The 25,095-nt window shown below is 47.0% G+C and overlaps 1 protein-coding gene across 1 annotated transcript; it reads left to right on the top strand.

The window, feature by feature from the left end:
* The first annotated feature begins 11,589 nt into the window (after nt 1-11,589).
* RAB33B (RAB33B, member RAS oncogene family) lies at nt 11,590-21,995 on the top strand. Its single transcript, XM_054029727.1, has 2 exons — nt 11,590-12,057; nt 18,548-21,995. The coding sequence occupies exons 1-2, from the start codon at nt 11,821-11,823 to the stop codon at nt 18,989-18,991; spliced, it is 681 nt and encodes a 226-aa protein (XP_053885702.1). The 5' UTR covers nt 11,590-11,820; the 3' UTR covers nt 18,992-21,995.
* The last annotated feature ends 3,100 nt before the right edge of the window (nt 21,996-25,095 follow it).

Genomic DNA, 25,095 nt, shown 5'->3' with positions numbered 1-25,095 from the left:
CCATGTGCCATTGTAGGCAACCTCATCATCCTATCACCTCCATAAAATTATCAAGCTCAGTCTTGAAACAAGTTAGGTTTCTTATCCCCACTATACGCCTCCCCCTCACCCCTTGGAAGGCTGTTCCAGAACTTCACTCCTCGGCTGCAGGTGCTCTAAAATAATGAAAAAATGTTAAAGCTTAAATTAGAAAGATGCTTAAAAAAACAAATGATTTATTTCACTTTCAAATGAGTGGTGGTACCTCATGTTTGTCTCCAAAATTAGTTGATCTTAATTTATAGATGAAGTAGATTAGAAATATTTGTTTTTATCTAAGAAATAAAATGGGAAAGAGCCTCATATTTCACAAGAGTTGTGCAACCCTTGTGATATGAAACTCTAAACAACACAACTTGGTGCCTGATTCTGCACCCATTGAAGTCAATGGGAATTCGGCCATTGACTTTGTGGAAGCAGACACAGGACCTTGAAATTTAGCCCAAAGTTTGTTGGAAAGTTTGCAAACCAGTTGTGGAAATCTCAAGCAAACTTGGGATGATTTATACCTTTCCCAACAAAACAATATAGTTTTGGTTTTGCATGGTTTTCATGCAAAATCAAGTGAAATGCAGATGTTTTGACTGAGCTTGGAATTTGGGGATTGATTTGAACACCCAAAACCTCAGGCAGGCATAGCCCCAAGCAGACTGAAACTAAAGCAAATATTCCCATGAATCTCTGCAAACCCAAGCTGCCCATTTCCCATAGGTCTAGCTATAACTTATAGAAACATAACTTCGTTATCTTGTTGTGCAACTGCCAGATGGACTAAACAGTATTATTTATTGAAAGATACATACAAAGAACAATGTTCTGACCTTTAGCAGTTGAGCATACATGGCGTGATAAAGATGTGAAGCTTGGATTTTGAAATTAGTCCATCTTAAAACTTTCCCAGTTGACAGTATCCCTTTATGGAGTGGAAACTTTTCTTCCCATAAATGAATTACATTTTAAGAGGATAAAGGAAACTGTTTTCTCTTCTAATAGTTTAGTTGACAAGAATATAAAGAGAAGGTCAGTATTTTTTAAAAGTCATTAAAGTGAAGCGTGAAGCCTTTAGCCCTGGGCTATGCTACAAACTTATGTCAGTATAACTGCATTGCTCAGGGGTATGGAAAATCCACACCCCTGAGCGACACAGTTATACCGACCTACCCCTGGGTGTAAATTGTGCTATGTCGATGGGAAGGCTTCTCCCATCAATATAGCTACTACCTCTTGGAGAGGTGGAGTACCTGTGCTGTCAGTGTAGGTAATGTCTTCACTAAGCACTGCATTGGTGCAGCTGTGCCACTACAGCACTGTAAATGTAGACAAACCCATAGGCAGACTGGCTTGCTGGAGGCATCCAACAGGAAACTGTGCAGCATTAAGCCTGCCTTCCTTCAGAGGGGAGTGGGACAAGGGCCCTTGCCCAGAGATAAGCGATGGCTGAGGTCCTGACTGGAACTCCTGAAGAGGGCCACACAAGCAGGGCCAGCACAACCCATTAGGCGACCTAGGGCGCTAACATTTGGGGGGCAGCAACCACGGCGGCCGGATCTTTGGCCACCCCGGTCGTCATCGGCATTTTGGGGCCGGGACCTTCTGTCGGGGGTGGGACCTTCCGCCGCCTAGGGCGGCGAAAAAGCTGGCAGCGCTCCTGCACACAAGGGGAGAATTGCTGAGTTACTCTGCAATGACAACTAGTACGTGGATTAAAAGAAAAATCAGACTTTCTTACCACCCCCACTCCCAGTGGCAAGAACATCTAATGTTGATACTTCTGTTGACCTTGTAAAAGGTTTAGATTACTGGCTTCTCCCTCATCTCCAAAGAGAGCTTGCTGACAAAGCATTTAAGGGGAAAGTGTGGGGAGTCCAACCCAGTTGCTGTAAAATTAGACTTGAGTCAAAAATTCTGTGACCACTAGATGGCCTACGGATACTGTAATTGAAGAAACTGATAGATGCTGACATTAAAACCATGTTTAGAACTCAGTTTAAGCAACTGAAATCTAATTATAACACAATTTGGCCCTGTCCCCAAAACAAATAGTGTTAACTGAGGTGTGGTCAAATCATGCTGAACAGCTGCTAAACTCTTGTTTTAGCAGGGTAATCAGGGCTCCAGATCAGAGCTTCTCAAACTGATCTATGGAGTTTCTTTCAATGGGCTACAGCAGGGGTGGGCAAACCTTTTGGCCTGAGGGCCACATCGGGTTTCCAAAATTGTATGGAGAGCTGGTTAGGGGAGGCTGTGCCTCCCCAAACAACCAGGCGTGGTCTGGCTCCCACCTCCTATCCAACCCCCCCGCTTCTCTCCCCTGACAATCCCCCCCCGGGACTCCTGCCCCATCCACCCCCTCCCACTCCCTGTCCCCTGACCGCCCCCAGATCCCCTGTCCCTGACTGTCCCCTGCCGCCCCATCCAACCCCCCTCTCCTTCCTGACTGCCCCCTCAGGACCTCTGCCCCATCCAACCACCCCTATCGCCTGACCATCCCCGGAACCCCTGCTCCAGACTGCCCCCTGACGCCCCATCCAGCCTCCCCCTCTCCTTCCTGACTGCCCTGCTGGGACCCCTGCCCCCATTCAATCCCCCTGTTCCCCACCCTCTGACCGCCCTGCCCCCTATCCATACCCCCACCCCCTGACCACCACCCCGAACTCCCCTGCCCTCTATCCAACCCTCTGCCCCCTTACCGCACTGCCTGGAGCACCGGTGGCTGGCAGCGTTGCAGCCGCGCCGCCCAGAGCACCAGGACAGGCAGCCATGTCACCTTGCTGGAGCCAGCCACGCCACCATGCAGCACAGAGCACCGGGTCAGGCCCGGGCTCTGCGGCTGCGCTGATGCCCAGAGCATTGTGCCGGCAGCGCAGTGAGCTGAGGCTGCGGGGGAGGGGGAACAGCAGGGGAGGGGCCGGGGGCTAGCCTCCCGGGCCAGGAGCTCAGGGGCCGGGCAGCAAGCCCCACAGGCCGGATGTGGCCTACGGGCTGTAGTTTGCCCACCTCTGGTCTACAGAGTGATATGGTTGGCTTAGCCCTCATGTGTAAACTCAGCTGCCATGTTTAAAAGCTACAAGCACTACAAGACTGAAAAGTGGCCATGCTCAGGACCAAGAGGTAGGTGCTACCACAGGTACTGCTCTGGGCTCCTCACAATCATGGAGGCAACAGCGCTGAGGTAGCTGAGTGTCAGTGCCAGTGGCATATAAAAGGCACCCTATATTGCTGCTGCTTCTGTTCAATGGGGATGAAAAGCAGTAGCATTGCTACAGACTCCTTGGTGCATAAGAAGTAGGATCCCGCATCACATGCAAAGCTCTGGCTCTCCAAACTTTAGCTCCCTTCCCCTTCATGCATTCCTGATCTCCATCCATCCCTATTCAATCCCCTTACCACAGAAAAGTGTACCTCTGTGGGCAGGTGTGGGAGGGAGAGGGCAATTTAGCAGGGAAATAGTGTGCGGGAATGTGAAGGGAAGTAACACATGGAAGAAAAAGTGAGGCTTTAGTCAAAAGCTGGGATATGCAGCACAGAGAGGAGCTCTGATGAATATTACCTGCAGCTGCTCTGATGAACCATGGGACAGGATTTTACTTCTCCCACCCAGATTCCCACACAGCCCAATCCTCCTTTCTCCCCTGTAACACTGCCTCTGTGATCTACATCTCAGATCTCCCTAGTCAGTAACATACCCTTGACCACATCGCTGCTTCCCACCATGCCCTGCTACAGCATTCAGCTTTCTGAAGTTATGTAGCAATGTTTAAAAGTTGAATGTGGTGATGGGGATGTATAGAGGGGGAAAGGCTGAGTACGTGCATGTAGACCATGAGGTAACAGATGTAAGGGTAATGGGGCTCTGGAAGGGACGTGGTAGAGGAGCACAGCTATGTGATAGGTTGGTAAAGGAAGTGGGCCTATAACAGAGACTGTGGAACATATGAAGGATAACTTACTCCAATGTTTATAGTTATTCCTATGAACACTGTCAGTGTTGCTATACATCCATTGTGAAATTCTCCTCCATACAAAAATATTAATTTAGAGTTAAGAATGTTCAAGGGCAGATCACTCCATAGCAATCATTAAAAATCAAGACAGTCAACCTTCTTTCACATGCCTTAATAGCCAAACATCACAATACCCAAACAAGCTCACAGACTCCTTTCCTCTACATAAATCCCTTGTGCTTTCAACATATGATCAACCATAATACACACATCATCAAACTTCACTAAATCACACGGAAATGCACAATCTGCACTCTGGCTGCATATTTTTTTTGTGTGCACATATGCTCAAATAACACTTTCTCTACATTACCAGAATACATATGTCTAGACAGACTACATCTTACTCTAGCTGTGGTAGGAAATAAGATTGTGCATTTGAGTATGATGTAAAGGAATTGTGACACACTTGGATGAAATGTGCTATATTGGTGCAAACTATTATTTTAAAATGGGGGGAGGGGATGTTGACCAGACTTCCACACAGTAAAAAAAAAAAAATTCAGGTTGCAGGAGAAGATCAATTCCTCAACATGAGAGAAATGAGACACAGCCAGACCTAGGATGTTTTTTATTTGCAGTATCTACACTGTTCCTATTCACCATTAAATAAATATAAAAATAAAAGCAGCAACAAAACTTATCTACAGAATTTTTGAACGTCAGCTAAACGTTTCCTCCTTCATGTTCCGTAACTCACCTTCTCTTACTGCTCTTTTTATACTGCTTTTCTCAGTTGTTAGTCTTTGTACCTTATTTCTATCCCAAATGCATTGAGTTTAGTCTGTCACTTAGGGAAGGGAGGTGTCATTTAAAGCCACTCCCACTCAACCTAGGCATAGGCATAGGCAACTGTAGAGCCAATGTCCAGCCACACTCCCCTTATCCGAATTCTCCAATCAGATAATGACAGGGGGATGCCAGTGTGGCAATTAATGTGTAAGCATCTTACCCAAATACCTGTGCAGGATTCTGTGTAGGGTAGGTCAAATATTTTAAAACGGTTTCATTTCTCTACCGCCTTTGCCACAATAATATTTTACTTCTTAGTGTGGTAATTTTCTTTGCAGTTTTTACAGATGGAGTTTGTATGTACTTGATGTCTACATAATACCCCACTCCTATGCTCGAGGAACTGGGGTACCTCAAGCATCTGCTAATAGACAATGGCCTGCTTCTCATCTCATTATGAAATATGTCACTCATTTTAGGCTCAAATGTATCACTACCACAATGAACTTGTTGTTCTTCTTCGAGTGCTTGCTCATATCCATTCCATTAGGTGTGCGCGCACCGCGTGCACGATCGTCGGAAGATTTTTACCCTAGCAACACCGGCGGGTCGGCTGTGGAGCCCCCTAGAGTGGCGCCTTCATGGCGCTGAATATATACCCCAGCCGACCCGGCGCCCCCTCAGTTCCTTCTTACCGCCCCTGACGGTCGTTGGAACTGTGGAGCGCGGCATAGCTGTCCTCCACTCTCCCTAGCTTACTTAGTCATTCAAAGTTATAGTTATAGTTGTAGTTCTAGTGTTTATAGTTAAATAGTTTTAAAGTTGTTATAGTTGTTATTGTAGTTCAGGGGGTTAAGGGGGTCGTCTCCCCCTTTCTCCCCCGGCCGCGGGCCCGGGCTCATGCCCAACGCTCCCGGCTTCAAGCAGTGCGCCTCCTGCGCTAAGCCTATGCCAACGAGCGACCCGCACGACTCCTGTTTGAAGTGCCTGGGAGAGTCCCACCAAACAGACAAATGCAAGATCTGTAAGGCCTTCAAACCAAGAACCAAGAAGGAGCGGGACTTTCGGCTCAGGCAACTCCTAATGGAGGCGGCACTTAGCCCGGACACTCCTTCCACGGGCCAGACTCCGACGCCTAGCACTTCGGTGCGCAGTGCCCCGGCGGCACCGGCTATGACGACCACGCGAGTGGCGTCAGACAAGCCTCCCCGGCACCGGACCTCGTCGGCACCGCAAACACAGCAAGTGCCGCGGCGCCGGTCATTATCCCCAGGGCATAAAAAAGCCCATAAGACGGGGACGTCCGTGCCGAAGACGCCGGCTCCCCCAGTGCCGGGGGTAGAGCCGCGTCCGCCGGTGGAGCAACGGAAACAGGCGCCTCCAGCACCGTCGACTCCGGCGCCGAGGCCGTCGAGTCCGGTACAAATAGCGTCTCCACCGAGGCCGGCGGTGATACAGTGTCTCCCGTCGACTCCAGAGACCTTCGCGGCGGCGAGAGACTTGATAGCTCTCACGGAGCCGGCACCGCCTCAACCACCGGCACCGACTGTACCGTTGACTCGCCCGGTACAGTCAAGAGGGAAACCTGCCTTGATGCGCCCTCCATCACAAGGGCTGGAACCTCGGCGCCGATCCAGGTCCCGAAGCAGGTCCCCACGCCGCTCGCAGTCCCGGCACCGAATATCGTCTCGGCACCGGTCGTACTCGCGGTCAAGATCTTCTTCGCGGCACCGCTCTACGTCTCGGCACCGATATGATCGTCGGCACCGGTCAACGTCGAGACGTAGTTCTCGGCACCGCCACGCTCGACGCTCGACGCCGAGGGGCCGATCCCGGCACCGGGCATACTCTAGGTCCTCGTCGAGGTCCAGATCTGACTCCCGGCACCGACGAGGTCATCGGCACCGGTCGCGGTCCCGGCACCGATCGCCGGCACCGCACAGAGATAGATCATCTCCGGACCGGCACCGTGCGGCACCGCAGACCACGGGGATCGTTTCATCTTTCGCGGCACCGCCATGGCCGTCAAGATCGGCGTCTCGCTCCTCGGAGGACCTGTCGAGATCGGCATACCCCCCTCAGGGGCAGGCCGAGGAACGAGACTTGGGCCATTGGCAGGAGAGGGCAGAGGACCACTCTCATGGACCATCTCACTGGTCGTTTTGGACCCCGTGGGCGTATCACCAGGAGCAAGGGGCTTCATTACCATCGACCTCTCGCTCGGGTCACTCGGTCAGAAGGGCCCCAGAATCCACCATCTCTCGGCCTCCGCCTGGAGGCGTGGAGGCTTCTGTGTCCACACCACCTGACACCGTGGACCCAAGTGCAGGTGACGCTCCGACCCAAGACCAGGGGGACCGGGACCCCCCCTTGGATCCACTACCACCGGAGGCGTCCTCCTCCTCCTCTCCGGATGAGGCAGTGGCGGGCACTTCATGCACGGGTCCCCCTCCGATAGATCTTCGGGCTCACCAGGATCTCCTGCGCAGGATGGCCCGTAATATGGACCTGCAGACGGAGGAGATAGTGGAGGTGCACGACCCGATCGTGAATATCCTTGGATCGGATGCCCCATCGAGGGTGGCGTTACCCTTGATCCGCACGATCCAAACGAACGCGGATACGATATGGCAGACTCCTGCCTCCATTCCACCCACAGCGAGAGGGGTGGAAAGGAAATACTTTGTCCCATCTAAGGACTATGGGTACTTGTACACACACCCCCAACCGTGTTCACTGGTGGTGGAATCAGTGAATGCACGAGAGCGCCACGGCCAGCAGGCTGCAGCGCCAAAATCAAAAGAGGCTAAGCGGCTTGATCTGTTTGGCCGTAAGGTTTACTCAGCCGGAGGGCTACAACTTAGAGCGGCGAATCAACAGGCGCTACTGAGCCGCTACAATTTCAACTCCTGGAACTCTATGGGGAAGTTTAAGGAGTTGATTCCCCAAGAGTCCAGGGAAGAGTTTGGAGCCATGGTTGAGGAGGGTAAGAAGGTGGCTCGGACCTCCTTACAGGCCTCCCTGGACATAGCGGACTCGGCCGCAAGGACCCTGGCCGCAGGTATCGCTATGCGCAGGACCTCCTGGCTCCAAGTTTCGGGTTTGCCCCCTGAATTACAGCAGACCCTACAGGATTTGCCCTTTGAAGGACAGGGGCTGTTCTCGGAGAAGACGGACTCTCGATTGCAGAGCCTCAAAGACTCCAGGACAATCATGCGCTCCTTGGGGATGCATGTTGCGGGTCCCCAGCGCAGACCATTTAGGCCGCAGCCTCAACGTTTTTACCCCCCTCCACCTCGTCAGAGACAGGACCCTGCCAGAAGGCGAGGGCGAGGTGGTAGGAGAAGATGGGCTGGCCCTCAACCCGGTCAGAACCAAGGGCCACCAAGACCACCTTCAGGTCCTAGACAGAACTTTTGAAGGTGCGGTCGAGGACGGCGCCCCAGTCATCCCCCAGGATCCAGCTCCCTCCTTTCGGGATCGCCTCTCCCACTTCCACCGTGCTTGGTCCCTTATAACTTCGGACCGTTGGGTCCTCCGCACGGTGGAGAGGGGATACGCTATCCAGTTTTCAAATGTATCACTACCACAATGAACTTGTTGTTATCTCATTTGTTATAGAAGATGACAGGCGAACACACAAGTGCCACTTTGTGAGACTTTAATGTCAAGCTCTACCTTCCCCCTTCTGCTCATACAGTGTTGACAAAATGTCAGCAATGCCATGATACCACACTGACTGCCTCAAAGCTAACTCAGGCCTGGGAGAATTTCAGCCTGCGATTCAGGCCTGCTTGAGATAGACTTGTTCTGATTGCATATGACTCGATAGGTGTGGACTAGTGTCAGCAGAAATGCTGAATCATGGAATTATTGTGGAAAATGTTGTTAAAAATAAACCCTAATGCAGGGGTTCTCAAACTGGGGGTTGGGAACCCTCAGGGGGTCATGAGGTTATTACACGGGGGGTCACGAGCTGCCAGCCTCCACCCCAAACCCTGCTTTGCCTCCAGCATTTATAAGGGTGTTAAATATATAAAAAAGTGTTTTTAATTTATAAGGGGGGGGTCGCACTCGGAGGCTTGCTACGTGAAAGGGATCACCAATACAAAAGTTTGAGAACAGGGAGACCTCTATTGAGGGTCTAACACAGGGGTAGGCAACCTATGGCACTCGTGCCGAAGGCGGCACGCGAGCTGATTTTCAGTGTCACACACTGCCCGGATCCTGGCCACCGGTCCGGGGGGCTCTGCATTTTAATTTAATTTTAAATGAAGCTTCTTAAAAATTTTAAAAACCTTATTTACTTTACATACAACAATAGCTTAGTTACATACAATAGAGTTATAGAAAGAGACTTTCTAAAAACATTAAAATGTATTACTGGCATGCAAAACCTTAAATTAGAGTGAATAAATGAAGACTCGGCACACCACTTCTGAAAGGTTGCTGACCCCTGGTCTAACAAGTGGAGTTCACAATGGTGACCAGAGTGGTCAGTGTAGGGCATTGTAGGAGAGTTGCTGGAGGACTATTAAGGTCCATAGGTAACACAGTCTCTACAAGCAAGATGGGTCGACCTCATAAACTTTGGTTCAGTGCTGCCTGGAGAGGTGGTGCACTGTTGGAGTAACGGGCCACTTACACTGGCGGGAGACAAATTTAAGTGCACAATTAGGTCGACGCAAGGCAGCTTATGTGGACCTAACTTTGTTGTGTAGATTAGGGTTACCATATTCAAACGTTTAAAAAAAGAGGACACTCCACGGGGACCTAGTCCCACCCCTGGCCCCGCCCCAACTCCGCCCCTTCCCAGCCCCCATTCCAACCACTTCCCCAAAGGCCCTGCCCCTCCTCTGCCCCCTCCTCTGAGCACCCCACATTCCCCCTCCTCCCTCCCGCTCTGATTTTGGTTGGGGGTTGCTAAGTGCTTCCCTACTCCCCACTCGCCCTGCAGCCCCTGCACCCCCCCACCCCTGAAGCCTCTGTGCCCCCTCCCTGCCCTGCCCCTGCACCCCCCTGCCCCTGCAGCCTCTATGCCCCTGCCTGCCCTGCTCCTCCTCGCCCTGCAGCCTCTGCACCCCACCGCCTGCCCTGCCCCCCTGCTCCTCCTCGCCCTGCAGCCTCTGCACCCCCGGCCCCTGCAGCCTCTGTGCCCCCTGCTCCCCACTCACCCTGCACCCCCTGCCCCTGCAGCCTCTGTGCCCCCTGCTCCCCACTCACCCTGCAGCCCCTGCACCCCCCCGCCCCTGCAGCCTCTGCGCCCCCTGCCTGCCCTGCCCCTGCGCCCCCCTGCCCCTGCCTGCCCTGCTCCTCCTCGCCCTGCAGCCTCTGCACCCCCCCGCCTGCCCTGCTCCCCCGCTCACCCAGCAGCCTCTGCCTGGCGGGGGCTTTGGATGCTCAGCGGCGACTGGGTCAGCGCGGGTCCCTGCAGCCCTGGCACACGCCGCACTCCCTGCCCTGCGTCACAGCCTCCTTCCTGCCGCGCGGGGTGACGGGGCTGCAGGAAGGGTCCCCCAGTGGCCAGGGAGTCCCCGCCCGTGAGGGAAGCCCGAGCCGCTGGCTGGGCCCGGCCTCCCCATGGTCCTGCGGGCTCGGCTGGGGCGCGCAGTCCACCCGGCCTCCGAGGGCAACAGCGGCCCCTTCGCCGCCTTCTGTGGCTGCGCTCCCCCCTCCGAGCTCGCTACAATGTAGCCGGGCGGCTGGGCTGGGCTGGGCTGCGGACCACTCGCTACACCGGTGGATCGTGCTGGGGCCGGGCGGGCCCTGACTTATGCTGCTTCCCTATTTCCCCGGACATGTCCGGCTTTTTGGCAATTCCCCCCCCAGATGGGAATTTGAGTACCAAAAAGCCGGATGTGTCCGGGGAAATCCGGACGTATGGTAACCCTAGTGTAGATCAGGCCTTAGGGCAAACTCTTAAAAGCTGGACTAAATAGGGGCCAGAGATTATTTCAAAGTGACTGTGATTATGTACAATTTCTGAATATGTTACTTTTTACAAAAACTACTGTTTCAGCTATAAAAAAAACCCATATGCAGATTACAGATGAAAAGTAGCCAAAAGCAGGGGGAAATGTTTTAAAGTTACCTTGCCATTATCAGTGACATGTAATATTTTAAAAGTACCGCCTGTTGTTTTTAAGGGGGTGAAGGGAAGGTTACTGATTCACAGTTCCCCCAACCTCATGCTCTACCACGTGGTGTGTCTACCCTTGCTGGGCCTAATTCACATTCACAGGGCAGGATGGGTCTCACTGTCCCTTTCAACTATGGTGACCAGATGTCCCGATTTTATAGTGACAGTCCTGATATTTGGGGCTTTTTCTTATATAGGCAACTATTACCCCCCATCCCAATTGCTATCCAGTCATGACTGGAGAGGTTTAGCTGGCAATATAGATCATAGAATATCAAGGTTGGAAGGGACTTCAGTCAAAGATGTGATGACACGTATAGAAACCCTCCCGTTTGCAACTGGGGGCGGTTTCCGCCAGCAACGTGACCATCTGGGCTACTTGCTACCGCCCCCCCACCCCCGCTGCGATTTGCCCCCTTAACCCTTTTAAACCCCTCCAAAGAGGAGGCAGCAAACCATAAGCAGAAATAAGGGCAGAGAGAGGGCAGTGGCTACAGCGAAGGTTACTGGGCATGCTCAGTACACCCAAAGTAGGGAATTGGGAGCGAGAGCTGTTTGCCTCGTTACTCCGGCACTGCCCCGCTCCTAATCCCACTTCTCGCGATATTTCTAATACAACGGTGCTGCGGCTACCGAGGGAGATTCTCGCGGGAAGTCTCCTAATCTCCGCCAATCAGAGGTTTAACCTGCCCTAGGAGGGAGTAGGGCAAATCACCGTACGTGGCAGGGGCGGGCGTTGTTACTCCGATCCTTGGCCTGCCGCGGCAGCGAGGTGAGGGCGGTTGAGCGGCTGCCGCTGCAATGAGCGCGCGCCCGTGAGGCTAACGGGTGGGCGCGCGCACGGCAGCGCGCGCGAGGGAGGGGGCTCCGGCCCCGAACCGTTCCATCCGGGCCCCCGGGAGGAGGATGGAGGCAGCCGATCTGGAGTCCTCGCTGGAGCTGAGCTACTCCGGCGCGGGCCCTGGGGGGCTGCCCCCTGCGCGCTCCCGCATCTTCAAGATCATTGTGATCGGGGACTCGAACGTCGGCAAAACCTGCCTGACCTACCGCTTCTGCGCGGGCCGCTTCCCGGAGCGCACGGAGGCCACCATCGGCGTGGACTTCCGCGAGCGCGCCGTCACCATCGACGGGGAGCGCATCAAGGTACCGCCGGGCCCTTGCGCGGGGGGAGCGGCCCTGCTGTGCTCGGCTCTGCACGAACACCCGGGCCCTCCTGCCGCCGTGACCTCCCCGTCCTGCCCCAGCATGGGCCCGGGCCCGGCCCGCCCCGCTCCGCTCCCCCTCCGCCCTGACACCCCCGCGGCAGCGTCTCCCTCCTGGCGTGGGGGCTTCAGGGCCATCCGACCCCCCGTGCTGCCCTCTGGGCTGTCAGCGCCCGGCGGGTGAATGTGGCTGCCCTGGGGTCCTTGTGCCGCCGGGCTGATTGTCTAATAGGCTAAATAGGAGGTGCCGTCCCTCGGTGCAAAGGGGCTGCCTGAGCAGGTTAGGGAGCCCAGTGTAGGCGGCATGACAGCCCCTTAGTTAAAGCTGGACTCTTGCATGCTGGGATCTGTAGTCCCTTCAGGTCATATCTCAATAGCAAAGCATCAGGGGACCATATTATAGAAGTCCGATCATTGTGGTTTGTGCACAATCCCTTGTCAGTATTAGAAAACGTGCACTGGTGTAACTAAACTGACAACCCCTTAGCTTGGCCTCTGACTGGTCAAAACTAGCCCTTTAAAAAGTGTCTTGATTTCCAAACTCATCTACTGAGGGAGATGTCAGTTTTTACTGTGACTTTGCTTTAGATGCATGTTAACAGTGATGCCATATTTCTGTGTAGCACCACCAATCTTCCTTGTACAATGCAAACATTCATGCCATGTGGGTATGTGCCACTGTTCTGGAATGTGCATTTGGGCCTAAGGCTGTCAAATTATTCTGGCAGTGGTCTGAAATGTTTCCCAAATTAAGCTTCTTTTGTAATGCAGACATAAATCCCAAAGGTGATGTTCAGGAGGGGGAGAAGGCAAGATTCTGTTTATTGGGACACTTTATATCTAGTGTCAGTTTCAAGATTTATCATTTCTGATACAAACAATTTAACAGCAGTGAGAACTCTACAAATATTATATATCAGAAAATGAGGAATGTAGCTAAGAACAAGACAGTGGAGAGGTGTGAGATACTGTGGCTATTTTACATGTTAACTTAAGGTGTTCAGTTTTTAACAATCAAAGAATGTAATGTTCTTCAATGACAGATGTACTTCAATGTACTTCATTCAGATTGTCACACTGCTAGGGGCAGGAAGGAGGGAAATTGAGCATTGGAATGTGGCAGGTTGCATAGCTAGATCACATCTCTCACTTCTAAAGGGATATCATCCCTCATCTCCTCCCCCCCGCCCTGCCCAGTACCATGAAAGTGGTGGATGTGTTTACAGTTGATAAGGTATTCATAGGTGCTGAGGAAATGTGGGGGATCCAGCCTGGTCTTCAATTCTGAGATGCTTGTAGTAGGTCATAGGGCCATAGCATTACAGTATTTTTTTTTTTTTTTTTAAGGGAGGCTACCTACAGGGGACACCAGTTCCTTCAGTCCTCCACCTTCTTAATCAGGAGACTCCTTCCATTCATCCCATTCCCGTGAAGCTATATGATGATCTGTTCTAATTAAGTCTTTTCCACTTGCTATGATGAGTCCCAGTGTTCTGGCAAGGGATTGCCACATGCAGGAAGGGTGCCATGTGCAATCATACTGTACACATCCATAGGACCCAACTTCTTATATTTCTTTTCTCTTTTTTTATTACCTAACCTCAACCTGTTTCTCTGTTTTCTGGCTCCTGCCCACTTATTTTCTTGTATATGGTGGTAACACCTCTCAAGCAATGCATGCTGGAGCAGAAGAGAGGAAAACTGATGAGCCTAATCAATCTATTAGGCCATGTCTACACTACAGATTTATAGTCATGCCAGCAGGTCAGTCTCTCTGACTGAAAGTAGCCATGCTGGCAAAAGCCTCTAGTGCAGACAGTTGTAACAGTAAAGCTGTGCTTTTACCAGCATAGCCTACTTCCCCCCAAGTGAAACAAGCTATAATGGTAAAAGCACAGCTTTGCTGTTACAACTGTCTCTGCACTAGAGGCAACAGCAAAGCTGTGCTTTTACCATTATAGCTTGTTTCACTTGGGGGGAAGTAGGCTATGCTGGTAAAAGCACAGCTTTACTGGTATAAGCTATGTTCACAGCAGGAGTGTTTTGCAGAGCTCTCCTAGAGTAGGCATGGCTGCTGTACTTGCTGCGCCCTAGATGAGCTGCTAAAAATAGAGTTCTTCCCTTGTTACTCTGGAAGGGTTTATGTATTAGTTTCCCGTTCCTCTCTGATGCTGTTCTCCTCTCCTCCAGGTAGCTGGATCGTTGGTCTTTTTCAGGCTACTCATGCACAGAGCACTTCCCCTGCAGCTGTGGAAATGCTGTGTCATTGGTAGTAACACAGGCACAATTCTTTTCTACAGGATTTTCTTACCTGGGAATTAAAAAAAAAAAAAATACAGGGGCAGCCAGTGTTCATGTTACATTTGTATTGTAGACTAATGACTTGATTACTTTTGGGTCTTTTTGAAGCAGCAGTGATTAGATGTGATATATGCACTAAAGCTATCTCAGAAAATGAAGATCTTCTGAATTTTAACTTCTCGTCTATATGATTTGAGCAATTGAAACCCATTGTCTTAACTCTTTTTATTTAATTGAGGTAAATAATGACACAAATGAAATAAAAAGGAGGAAATCCCATAAATCATATCCCATGCCTTAGAGCGCTTCACTGATTTGCAAAGCAAAATGAGGTGCAGAGAAATACATGAACTGTCTTAATCAAAAGGCCATTTATATATTTTTAGTTGGTGTAAATAATGCATACAAATTGTTCATGGTGAAGAAGCCTTTTTTAAGAATGCTCATTCCATCGAATTCAACTCCAAGTCTCTTTAGTTTAGCTTTGGGGGGAGGGTGTTAAGTCAGCCTATTGTTTAAATACCTATCCCTCAGCTTCAATAGTTTTATCATGTTGATTTTTTTGCCTCAGATATAATGTCCAAAAGAGGTCTTGGCTGCATTATACTTTGAACAAAAACGCAACCCCTTGATGGACAGTTTATTTAAATTATGATGGAATCATAGTCTCAATGTCAGTCCACCAATAGGCATTTTTCAAAGTGTGTTTTATCATCTGTGCTGTGTTTGTGAGGAGCCAGGGAGGGGGAAAGTACAAAAAGCACTCAGAGTACAGTCTGCAGAATCTCATATAAATACTGGGGTGTCTGTAAGAGTTGGCTGGCTAACAGAAGAAATGCGTATATAAAAAGTGAAAAACTTTGTGCAGCACTAGAGAGATGCAGAAAGCCACTTATCTGCTTCATGATTTAACATATCAAGAATATTATATTAAAAAATAATTGTAAATTAATAGATTTCAGGTCCACAGTCTAAATAGTTGCAAGTAAACAAACTGTCCTTAAATTGCAGCTTCTCATAAAACTGTTCTCTCTCCCCTCCCCCCCACCCCCCTTTTATAATGCATCAGCAAACAGTAATAATGCTCTGGGTCTCCTCTTTGCTCCAAATCTTCACTGTCACTTTCTTATCACTTAGTATAGTTTTTGTAATCTCCACTTTTTTGGGGAGAGGTTCTGCAAGTGCCCAAGTAAATAAGTCAGTTTTAAAATCTAGTGTTCTAATAGCATATCATAAAGCTGTCCTGTAACTCTTCAGCCATACTCTGTCCCCGCATAGGAACTCTGTTTTACCTGCCATTATTAAAACCCTCCATAAATCTCTTGGCTTTTCAGGCTTTCTTGCCAAATCTCTAGAATTGGATCCCAGGAAAGATGAGAAATATCCAGTAAAAATAGCTTCTTCTGAACCAGCCTCTGGGAAAAATGAAGGGTAAGAGAGAACAGGGTGGGTCCTCAGCTGGTGTGGATTGTCATTACTCCATTGACTTCAGCTGAGAATCCCCTCCCTGTTCTGTTATTTAGTGAACTTTGTGTTAGAGAGGGATGCCAGACTGAAGTCCTTTAATTGCAGTGAAAAAAAATTATTTAGGTGCCTAATTTAGGTATCCAGTTGTATTTAGTCACAAAACAGGTATAGCTTTGGCAAGAGCAGTGCAGCCGCCTTACCCCTTTGCATTTGAGTCAGGTGGTGTCCTTCTCAAACTTCCTTGGTGCCAGCGTGGGAGAATTGACAGCAAGGAGTCTGCTGCTCCTGGTGCCTGCTTACTACAATGGAAGTGGGGAGAAGTAGTTTCAGGGGCAGTCCTATTCAACCCCTGTAGCCCAGGGGAATGTTCTCTGTTGCACTGTGGGGATGGAGCATGCTCAGAGCAGGTAGAATCTTGGAAGAATTGAGCAGCAAAGCTCTTACTAATCTCTACTGAGCATGTGCTGCTTGGAATTTTTTGGAGGTTCATAACTTGGCCAATTTTATGTGAATTTCCAGAAATGGCAAAATGCACACAGAAGCCCTTCCCCCTTCTTCCTCCAAATTTCAAGTTTCTGTTACAAAGCATGGAGGTAATAGTGCTTCTCAATGGAACAGTTGTAAGATTTTTATTTTGTAACATGGACAAAATATTTTTCACTAATCTCTTTCTCAGAAACAGCTTGAACAGTTTTAGTTGAAACTTCAGAAAGTTCAGCCTGAGCCACCTGGCATGGAAAATTTCAGCCCTATTAGCTAAAATTTGGCAAAGTTATAAGTAGCTACAGAGTCTCCTAATGGAAAGTGTTGGGCAACCTCATCTGCCTATAATGATGCTGGTACTTTTTCTTTAGGAAATGGACTTAACATGCCAACTTGTGTAGGATGTCTATTCAGATGACTACAACTTCTTGGTCACCACTAGCCTGGTTTAGATTTAAACTAGTGTATTAGAGGTGTAAAGTTGATAGCCTAATCTCGTGATTCATCCAGTTCCTTTCAGAAGAGGATTCTTGAGTCTGCAGGGACCCATGTTCTTTCTCTGAGCTTTAATGGCAAATCACTATCATAATTGGGAAGTGGAGGGAGAAGGAAAGTGAAATAATTTTTTAAAATAGCTTTCTTGCATTTAATTCAGTGTTAATTGCAATAATAGGCTCCTTTTCAAGAATACTCTGCATATATCAGGAAAGAAGTTAAGAGAAACACTGAAGTAACAGCATAAAATGTGAGAGATATCAGTGATCTCTCATTTATGCTCAGTCCAGTCGCCCCAAAGCTGTATGTTCCCATAGCTAAAGCATATGGTACCATATTCAAGTTACTTATAATAAAATTGTACAATACATTTAAACTGGACATTTTTTATTAGCGACAGCATAAGTTATTATTCCATATACTGCATCTCATAGCTTTGTAGTGAGTCTGAAAGTCAAGTGCCATTGACCTCTTAAGAGTCCTAGTTCCTGCACAACCAGACTCTTAGTTGTAAAAAAAAAAAAAAAAAAAATTATGGGCATTTTTATAAAGAAATGCTGTGTAAACTAAAGATACTTAAAGGGATGCACATATAAAACCTAGTCAATTAAAAAAAATTAGTTTCCACTACTACACCTGCACCTTAATCAATCCCTGCCAAATTTTATGGTTTATGGTTACATCATCTTATTTTGAAAATATTACTTTCCCTTATTGAGATGTGAAAAACGTTTGCAAACAAGAAACACATCTTAAAAAAATGTTGTCAAGTGGACAAAGTAAACAAACAAGGTTAAAAATAGAAAATCTGTTTTTATGCTGGAAGAAGTAGTTTTTCCAGAGGAACTTCTGAGAAGTTAAAGGAAGAAAAAATAATAGTCCAATTTGATCTCCTGATGTTGACCAAAATTAAATTATAGAGCACAGAGGAAGTCCACTTTCAGTGTGGATAGACAGTGGGAACTTGTTCCGAAGTTCAGTTTCTCTACTTTCTTTTCTTTATGCACACTACTGACAAATGTTTAATTAAAAAAAAAAAAGAGGGCGAGGGGAATGACACATTTATAGTTAACTAGTCAAGCTATACAATTATCTGCCATTGTGAATAACTTTGCTTTATGCATGCCTAACTCTGAAACCCCCAAATCTCCTGAAGGCCATACCTTGAAAATGTTACCGTATTCAGTTATTGAAAAAATTGTAGGTGTGGAAGCATGTCTGATGCAGAGCTCATCCTCTGACCAGCTCAGCACTATCGGTGCAGAAGAAAAACTCTTCAGCAAAATAACGAGTGTGCTGAGAGATGTATATTTGTTGCTGCTTCAAAAAAAGGCTTTTATTACTGCAGATTTCAATATTCTTTGGTGTAAGATTTTACAAAATATCAGTGTCAGTAAACTCTTACAGAAATCTATAGTGGTGATCAAGCTAAACACAACACTAATTTTTTCATATCTTTAATTATGAACAGGTGGCTCTGAAAGCAGTATTTACATAACATTTTGTAACCTTCAAAAACTGTGGTGAAGAGCAATAGAATTTTCTTCAAGAAATAAACTTCACAATATGACTAATACAGAGATGATCTATGTGGTTTTCATAGTTCAGAATTATTTATGTCATTGACCAGCATGAATTGAAATCAGTTCTGCTTTTGTTTTCTCTGTTCCTTTTTGCCCTTTTAGATCCAGCTGTGGGATACAGCAGGACAGGAGCGCTTCAGAAAGAGCATGGTGCAGCACTACTATAGGAATGTACACGCTGTTGTGTTTGTGTATGATATGACCAACATTGCCAGTTTTCATAGTCTGCCATCATGGATAGAAGAATGCAAACAGCACTTGCTTGCCAGTGATATACCACGGATTCTTGTCGGAAATAAATGTGACCTGAGAAGTGCTATTCAGGTGCCTACGGATTTGGCCCAGAAGTTTGCTGATACTCACAGTATGCCACTGTTTGAAACCTCCGCTAAAAACCCCAATGACAATGACCATGTGGAAGCCATATTTATGACACTGGCTCATAAGTTGAAGAGCCACAAGCCATTAATGCTTAGTCAACCCCCAGATAACGATAAGATACATTTAAAGCCTGAGCCAAAACCTGCCATGACCTGCTGGTGTTAGATCACAGTGTTCACGCAGTTATCACCTTGTCTTGTTTGCAAATACTCTAAAAATATGATCTTGGCAGGTTTTTAGTATCAATTATGTATGATCTCTTTGGCACTTTAATGTGTGTCTTTCTTGTGTAGATGTGCCACACTCGTATCTCTGCACTTTGTGCTAGCTCAATTACTGAAGCTTCACTGTACATATACAGAAAAATAGACTTTCGAATGAAGTTTTGATGCAGCAAGTTCACTTAAGTTACTTGCTGCTTGAGAGCATTTCCATCACTGCTGGTATGTTAATAATCCAGTTTATTTATTTTTGTTGTTTGTTTTTGGTTAGCATTTCATTGATTCTCCTGCATTATACCATTGTTTTGGAGTAGCCAAAGAACTCACATCGTTGGCTCGCAGAGGATGAGTGTTGCAAAGTGTTGGTTTTGTGGGTGTCTGGGATAATGACACAGAAGACGTACCCATTTTCACTGCATCTCAATGCAGCTATAGCTGTAGATGTGTGCTGTGAAAGGAGGGCCGTCAATAAAGATCAACCTAGAATGTGAATGTGGGGGAACACCATTGGTCTCAGTAGTGTGTCATTCTACCTCAAATCCTGGCTATTCATACATGGCAAAGGGGGGAGAATCAACAGATTGTCCTTGCCCTCAGATAGTTATTTAAAGCCTAAAACGTGATAAATTCTTTGTAATTTGCACATTTTTATCCCACATGCATCCTTCTTATGAAAGATAGTTTGGTCAGAGCACAGGGATGTGATTTGAGGGAGGATCCAGATTTCTAATCTTGATTCAGGATTTCCTGCACTCATATGCTGCAGAATAGGGAGGAGAGTTAAATCAAACTGCTCTCATAGAAAGTGAATTGGGTTTGGAGAATGTTGTTATGCGGTAACATCACATGAGTTCATGTTGCTTCTCTGATTTCAGGGAAAAAGCTCAGCTCCACGGAACACTTGAATAGTTGTAGAGTTAGAACCATCACTCTGCAGCATGTTCCCCCCTCAAAGTACCATAATTTTATGGTGTATTGTACATGTCTGATGGCAAGCTAATATCGACAGCCATAACTCTCATGACAACTTCCAACCTAATTCAAATTTCTTCACTTGGATCATTTAAGAACATATGCTGTCTCTGAATTGTGTATCCCAAGGTAAATAAATGTACTCCTGTAGTCTAAAATTTGAGCCAGGTTGAGAGGAACAAATGCTGACTTGCGTTTTGTTTTTAAAATAATCTGAAAGAGTAATTTTGAAGAGGAAACTTATTATGCATTTTAGGGACTAAATTAGTTTGGAAAAAGTGCTAGTTCCAATGCCCAGTTGCCACATACAGACCTGTGCCTTAGCTTTTGAAAATGTCAAGGCCACTATGTTTTAATGGTAATAAACTGGTCTCTGCCAGAAAAATATGAAGGCAGATGTTCTGTAATTGAACTTGGTGACAAACTTCCAAATAGTGTTCAATTCATGCCCATTTGCCCACTATTATAATAGAATGATATATTCTCTTTAAAGAACAGAGAAACTGGAAATCCTTTAAACCGTGTAAATACAGAATCATATAAATTAAGTATGGAGAAGACTTACCATGTCATTTTGTTCATCTCCAAACAGATTTTCCCTAATAGATCTTCAGGTTAAATCCTGCTTGGGTAACCCCTTAGAGTTCTTTTGCAGAAGTAAGATGAACTGGGTTGGATTTTTAGAATCCTCCGCTTCCTCTCACTTTTGCTTGGTATTGCAACCATTTCATTTCAGTTGTTTTTTGTATGCTTGTTTGAAGGTCATGTTTCATATTCAAAAGCATTCTGGATTGCACATAACTGTATGGTTATATCAAAAGGAAATGTAAGCCAAGGAACTTACTTCAGCATATAACATTCATATGCAGTGATCTAACAATAGTGTGCTTGATTATTACATGTTCAAAGAAAAAACTTAAAAATGAGAAACTCTGCTTACCATATGTGTATTGTAGGATGCTGACTGGAAACTAAACACAAAGGTCATTTTAGAGCTTTGTCTGCTATTATCCTGATGGTCATATTATAGTAACTAAATAACTGAAACAAGGTAATTGTATAAACCAAACTATGAAAAGTAATAAAGGATGTAATTATTCTATTACACACTGCATCTGTGAAGGAGAAAATCCACTGGCTTTATTCTAGGTTTAAAAAGATCTGTTTGGCCTAATCATATTGGGATTAAGGAGTTTTAGGATTTGTTTTCATTTTGAAACCAACTAACTATTTTTGTAATTTGGTGACAATTTTATTTATGCAATACTTGAAAAAGGGAACTCTGTTTTTATCTGTTTCAGACCTTAAAGAGAATTTGATTTTTATAGTTCTTCTAGAAATAATCCGCTTTTTAACACGAGGGACCTTTTAAGAAGGGATTGATTTTAAATGTATTTGTAGTACTACAAATAAATATGGTTTACAGTCCTCCTGGAGGGTTTATTTTTTTTCACTCATGTCCTTTAATCGTCTTTCAAAGGACTGATCTGAAGTGTTTGTATAGTATTAAAGTATTTCAACAAACTTTCTAATCTTAATTTTTATTTTTTAATATTCCAAAATCCGAGGACTGAAAGTAAGGCAGTAAATCAGTAGACACAATAGAAATGTTCAACTCTCCGTAATAAGTAGCTGGGAACCTATCATAAGTTTTATTTAAGCAAATTACTTACAATTTGTAAATAAGGGCCCTGAATCATGAAATAATGTTTAGCTATGTAATCTAGTCTTTTCAGCACCAAGCATGTTTTGATATTCCTGCCCTAGAGACTGTGGTCTTGAATTCAGGATCCAGTATGCTTCCTGACTTGCTGTAGTAATGTTCTACTCACAGAAAGGATGTCAAAGGTATTAAATATTTTGTATATGTATTTTCATCCTACCAAAATAAAATGTTATTTTATCTGTTTTTTATAAACAAACAAAAACACTGGCACAATCCCAGCAACCTAATAAACTGGCTTTGCCATAACTAATGTCCATGGTCTTCATTTTTATTATATGGGGGACATGATGAAGCTATTTGTTGGTATCTACAATATAATCAGATAAAAAGGAATCCATAGTCTTCACTGATCTGGACAGCAACGTGGTGAAAGAGACTTTCAGTGCTTGGACCTCTATTTCCTGCTCCCTTGCAGAGTGACTTTCTCACTACATGAAATAGACATCTATGGATTTACCCTAATCTCAGCTCATCCGCCTAGTCTGTTATTCCCTTAAATGAATAATATACCGCTTATTACCTTAAATGGAGTTACCTAGACACTTCAGTTTAAACATGTTGTATTACATAAAACAAGTTTATTAACTACAAAGAGAGATTTTAAGTGAGTACAAGTAATGAGGCATAACAATCAGAAATGGTTACAAGAAAAAAAAGATAAAATGCTTTCTAGTTTCTGCCTTAATGAATGATATTAGATTGAAGCAGTTTCTTACCACATGCTTCTAGCAAGTTTACTGACCAAACTCTTTGGGCCAAACCCCTCCACCAGAGTTCAAAGGTTGATTCCTTTGTCATCTAGCATGCAGAGAAGGCGACAGGTGGGGAGAGATCTTGGGGTGTTTATCCCCTCCTTTTTATAGTTGCAGTCCCTCTTCGAAAAGCATTGCTAGCTGAAAACTGTCAGGGAGCGGATGTGGAAGGATGTTCTCCGCTGCTTTTCTCCCAGCCCCCCCATCTTCCCCCCGTTTGAACTTAATTTGTTTTCTCTTCCTGCTTGATGACTGCTTTGTGCTTAAATGCAAATTAAGGCAAGCATGCATTCCTTTGTTGAGGACAGAGCTGTTTGCTGACTTCGACCTGGGCAGGGCTGTGGGGTTTGGAACATGTGTTAGATTCCCCTGTATGATGTTACTAATAACTTCACAATACAATGGTGCCACACATATTTTATCAGGACAATACTGACCAGCCCATGAGTTTTCAGATGATCCTTTACACAAAGATTATTACATTAGTGTGTAGGGTGTGACTATAAGGGTGTATTCTATCAGACTCTCATCTCTCTCAAGTTATCCTCAAACTGCAGTTAGACCATGCCACACTCATACGTCTTATACTGGCTTGGCCAAGACAGTGTTGGTTCTCCAACCTTCTCGGTCTGTCTACTCTCTTCCTCGCTTCCCAGACTCAGCACGCTGGCCAGGTTGTTTAGCCATTGCTGAGCAACCTACACTTCACGGTCTGCTTGTGTTGCGGAGTGTGGGGGAGTCAGGGCCCTGCACCCCTCTTTCCGAGATTCACTGCGACTTTCAACCAGCCAGTAAAGCAGAAGGTTTATTTAAGGACAGGAACACAGTTTCAAGCAGAGCGTGTAGGTACGACCAGACCCCCTCAATTAGGTCCCTCTGGGAGGTTCAGGGAGCTTAGACCCCAGCTTGGGGGTTTCCTACGTTGCACCACCCAGCCCAAACCGAAACTAAACTCCCAACTCCTCCCGCTGCTCCTCTCCTTTGTTCAGTCTTCCGGCCAGAAGGTGTTAATTTTCCCGACCCCCGTTCCTGGCTCAGGTTACAGCTCAGGTAGCTTCCTTCAAGGGAAGTTCCCCCTCCTCACTGCAATCCCCCTGCAACATTCCCAGGTCAAATCTGCCCTGCTCCGTCACATCTCTCCCCCCTTCAAGACTGAACTGAGCGGGGTCACTCTGACCAGTGACCTGGGGAAGTTTAGGGCTCCCTCTTCGGGACAATGCGTTTGCTATTAGGTTGTTACGTTCCTTCACATGGACCACGTTCATGTCATAATTCTGCAGGAGCAGGCTCCATTTTAGGAGCTTGGCGTTGGTTTTTTTTATTTGGTGCAGCCAGGTCAGGGGAGAGTGGTCAGTGTGCACGGTGAAGTGACGCCCAAAGAGATATGGCTCTAGTTTTTTGAGGGCCCACACCATGGCCAGGCATTTTTTTTTGATGGCCGCGTAGTTTTGCTTCCGGGGTAGCAACTTTTTGCTTAGGTACACGATGGGGTGTTTTTTCCCCTTTTTATTTTTCTGCATTAATACTGCCCCCAGTCCTGTGTTTGAGGCGTCGGTGAACACCATAAAGGGCTTGTTAAAGTTTGGGTTTGCCAGAACTGGGCCACTGACCAGAGCCTCCTTTAGCGCCCGGAGAGCCTTCTGGCACTTCTTGGTCCAGACCACTTTGTTTGGCTTCCCCTTCTTGCACAGCTTAGTGATGGGGGCGGCTATGGCGCTAAAGTGGGGCACGAACCTTCGATAGTACCCTGCCATTCCAATAAAGGCTTGAACCTGCTTTTTGGTTTGAGGAGCGGGCCAGTTTTTGATTACCTTTACTTTGGCTGGTTCCGGCTTTAGGCAGCCGCTTTCCACCCGGTGGCCTAGGTAGGATACCTCAGCCATTTTTACCTTGCACTTTTTCGGTTTTACGGTCAGCCCAGCCTTTTGGAGTCGGTTTAGCACTTGTCTAACCTGGGATATGTGGTTCTTTCAGGTTTGGCTAAAGACACAGATGTTATTGATATACGCCACGGCAAAACTCTTCATTTCCCTTAGTAGCTGATTTACCAGGCGTTGGAAGGTGGCCGGCGCTTCCTTGAGGCCGAAGGGCAGGGTCAGGAACTTATAGAGCCCCAGAGGGGTGACAAAGGCCGATTTTAGCCTGGCATCTGCATTTAGCGGCACTTGCCAATAGCCCTTTGTAAGATCCATGGTGGTAAGGTACCGAGCACCTTCCAGCTTGTTTAGGAGCTTGTCCAGCCTGGGCATGGGGTAGGCATCGGCTACAGTGATGGCATTGAGCTTCCGATAGTTCACACAGAACCGGATTGACCCGTCCTTTTTGGGGACCAGCACCACCGGCGAGGCCCAAGGGCTGGAAGACGGCTGGATCACCCCCAAAGCCAGCATGTTATTGACCTCTTTTTCCAGGTCCTGAGCAGTTTTCCCTGTGGCTCGGAAGGGGGAGCATTTTATAGGCGGGTGCGATTCTGTCTGCACCCGGTGGACAGTTAGATTAGTGCGTCCAGGCTGGTTGGAAAACAGCTGTTGGTACAGATGCAGCACCCCTCCGATCTCAGCTTGCTGGGCAGGGGTTAGCCGATTAGAGAGGGGGATT

Source organism: Malaclemys terrapin, chromosome 5, assembly GCF_027887155.1.
Source record: "Malaclemys terrapin pileata isolate rMalTer1 chromosome 5, rMalTer1.hap1, whole genome shotgun sequence".
NCBI classification, from domain to species: domain Eukaryota; kingdom Metazoa; phylum Chordata; order Testudines; family Emydidae; genus Malaclemys; species Malaclemys terrapin.
This window is presented reverse-complemented; position numbering and strand designations above follow the sequence as displayed.

What these genes read in the sequence shown, in the direction of transcription:
- RAB33B (XM_054029727.1), top strand. Translation starts at nt 11,821, where the DNA reads ATGGAGGCAGCCGATCTGGAGTCCTCGCTGGAGCTGAGCTACTCCGGC. An exon ending in TCGACGGGGAGCGCATCAAG is followed by an intron (nt 12,058 to 18,547) that starts GTACCGCCGGGC and finishes TTGCCCTTTTAG; the next exon opens with ATCCAGCTGTGGGATACAGC.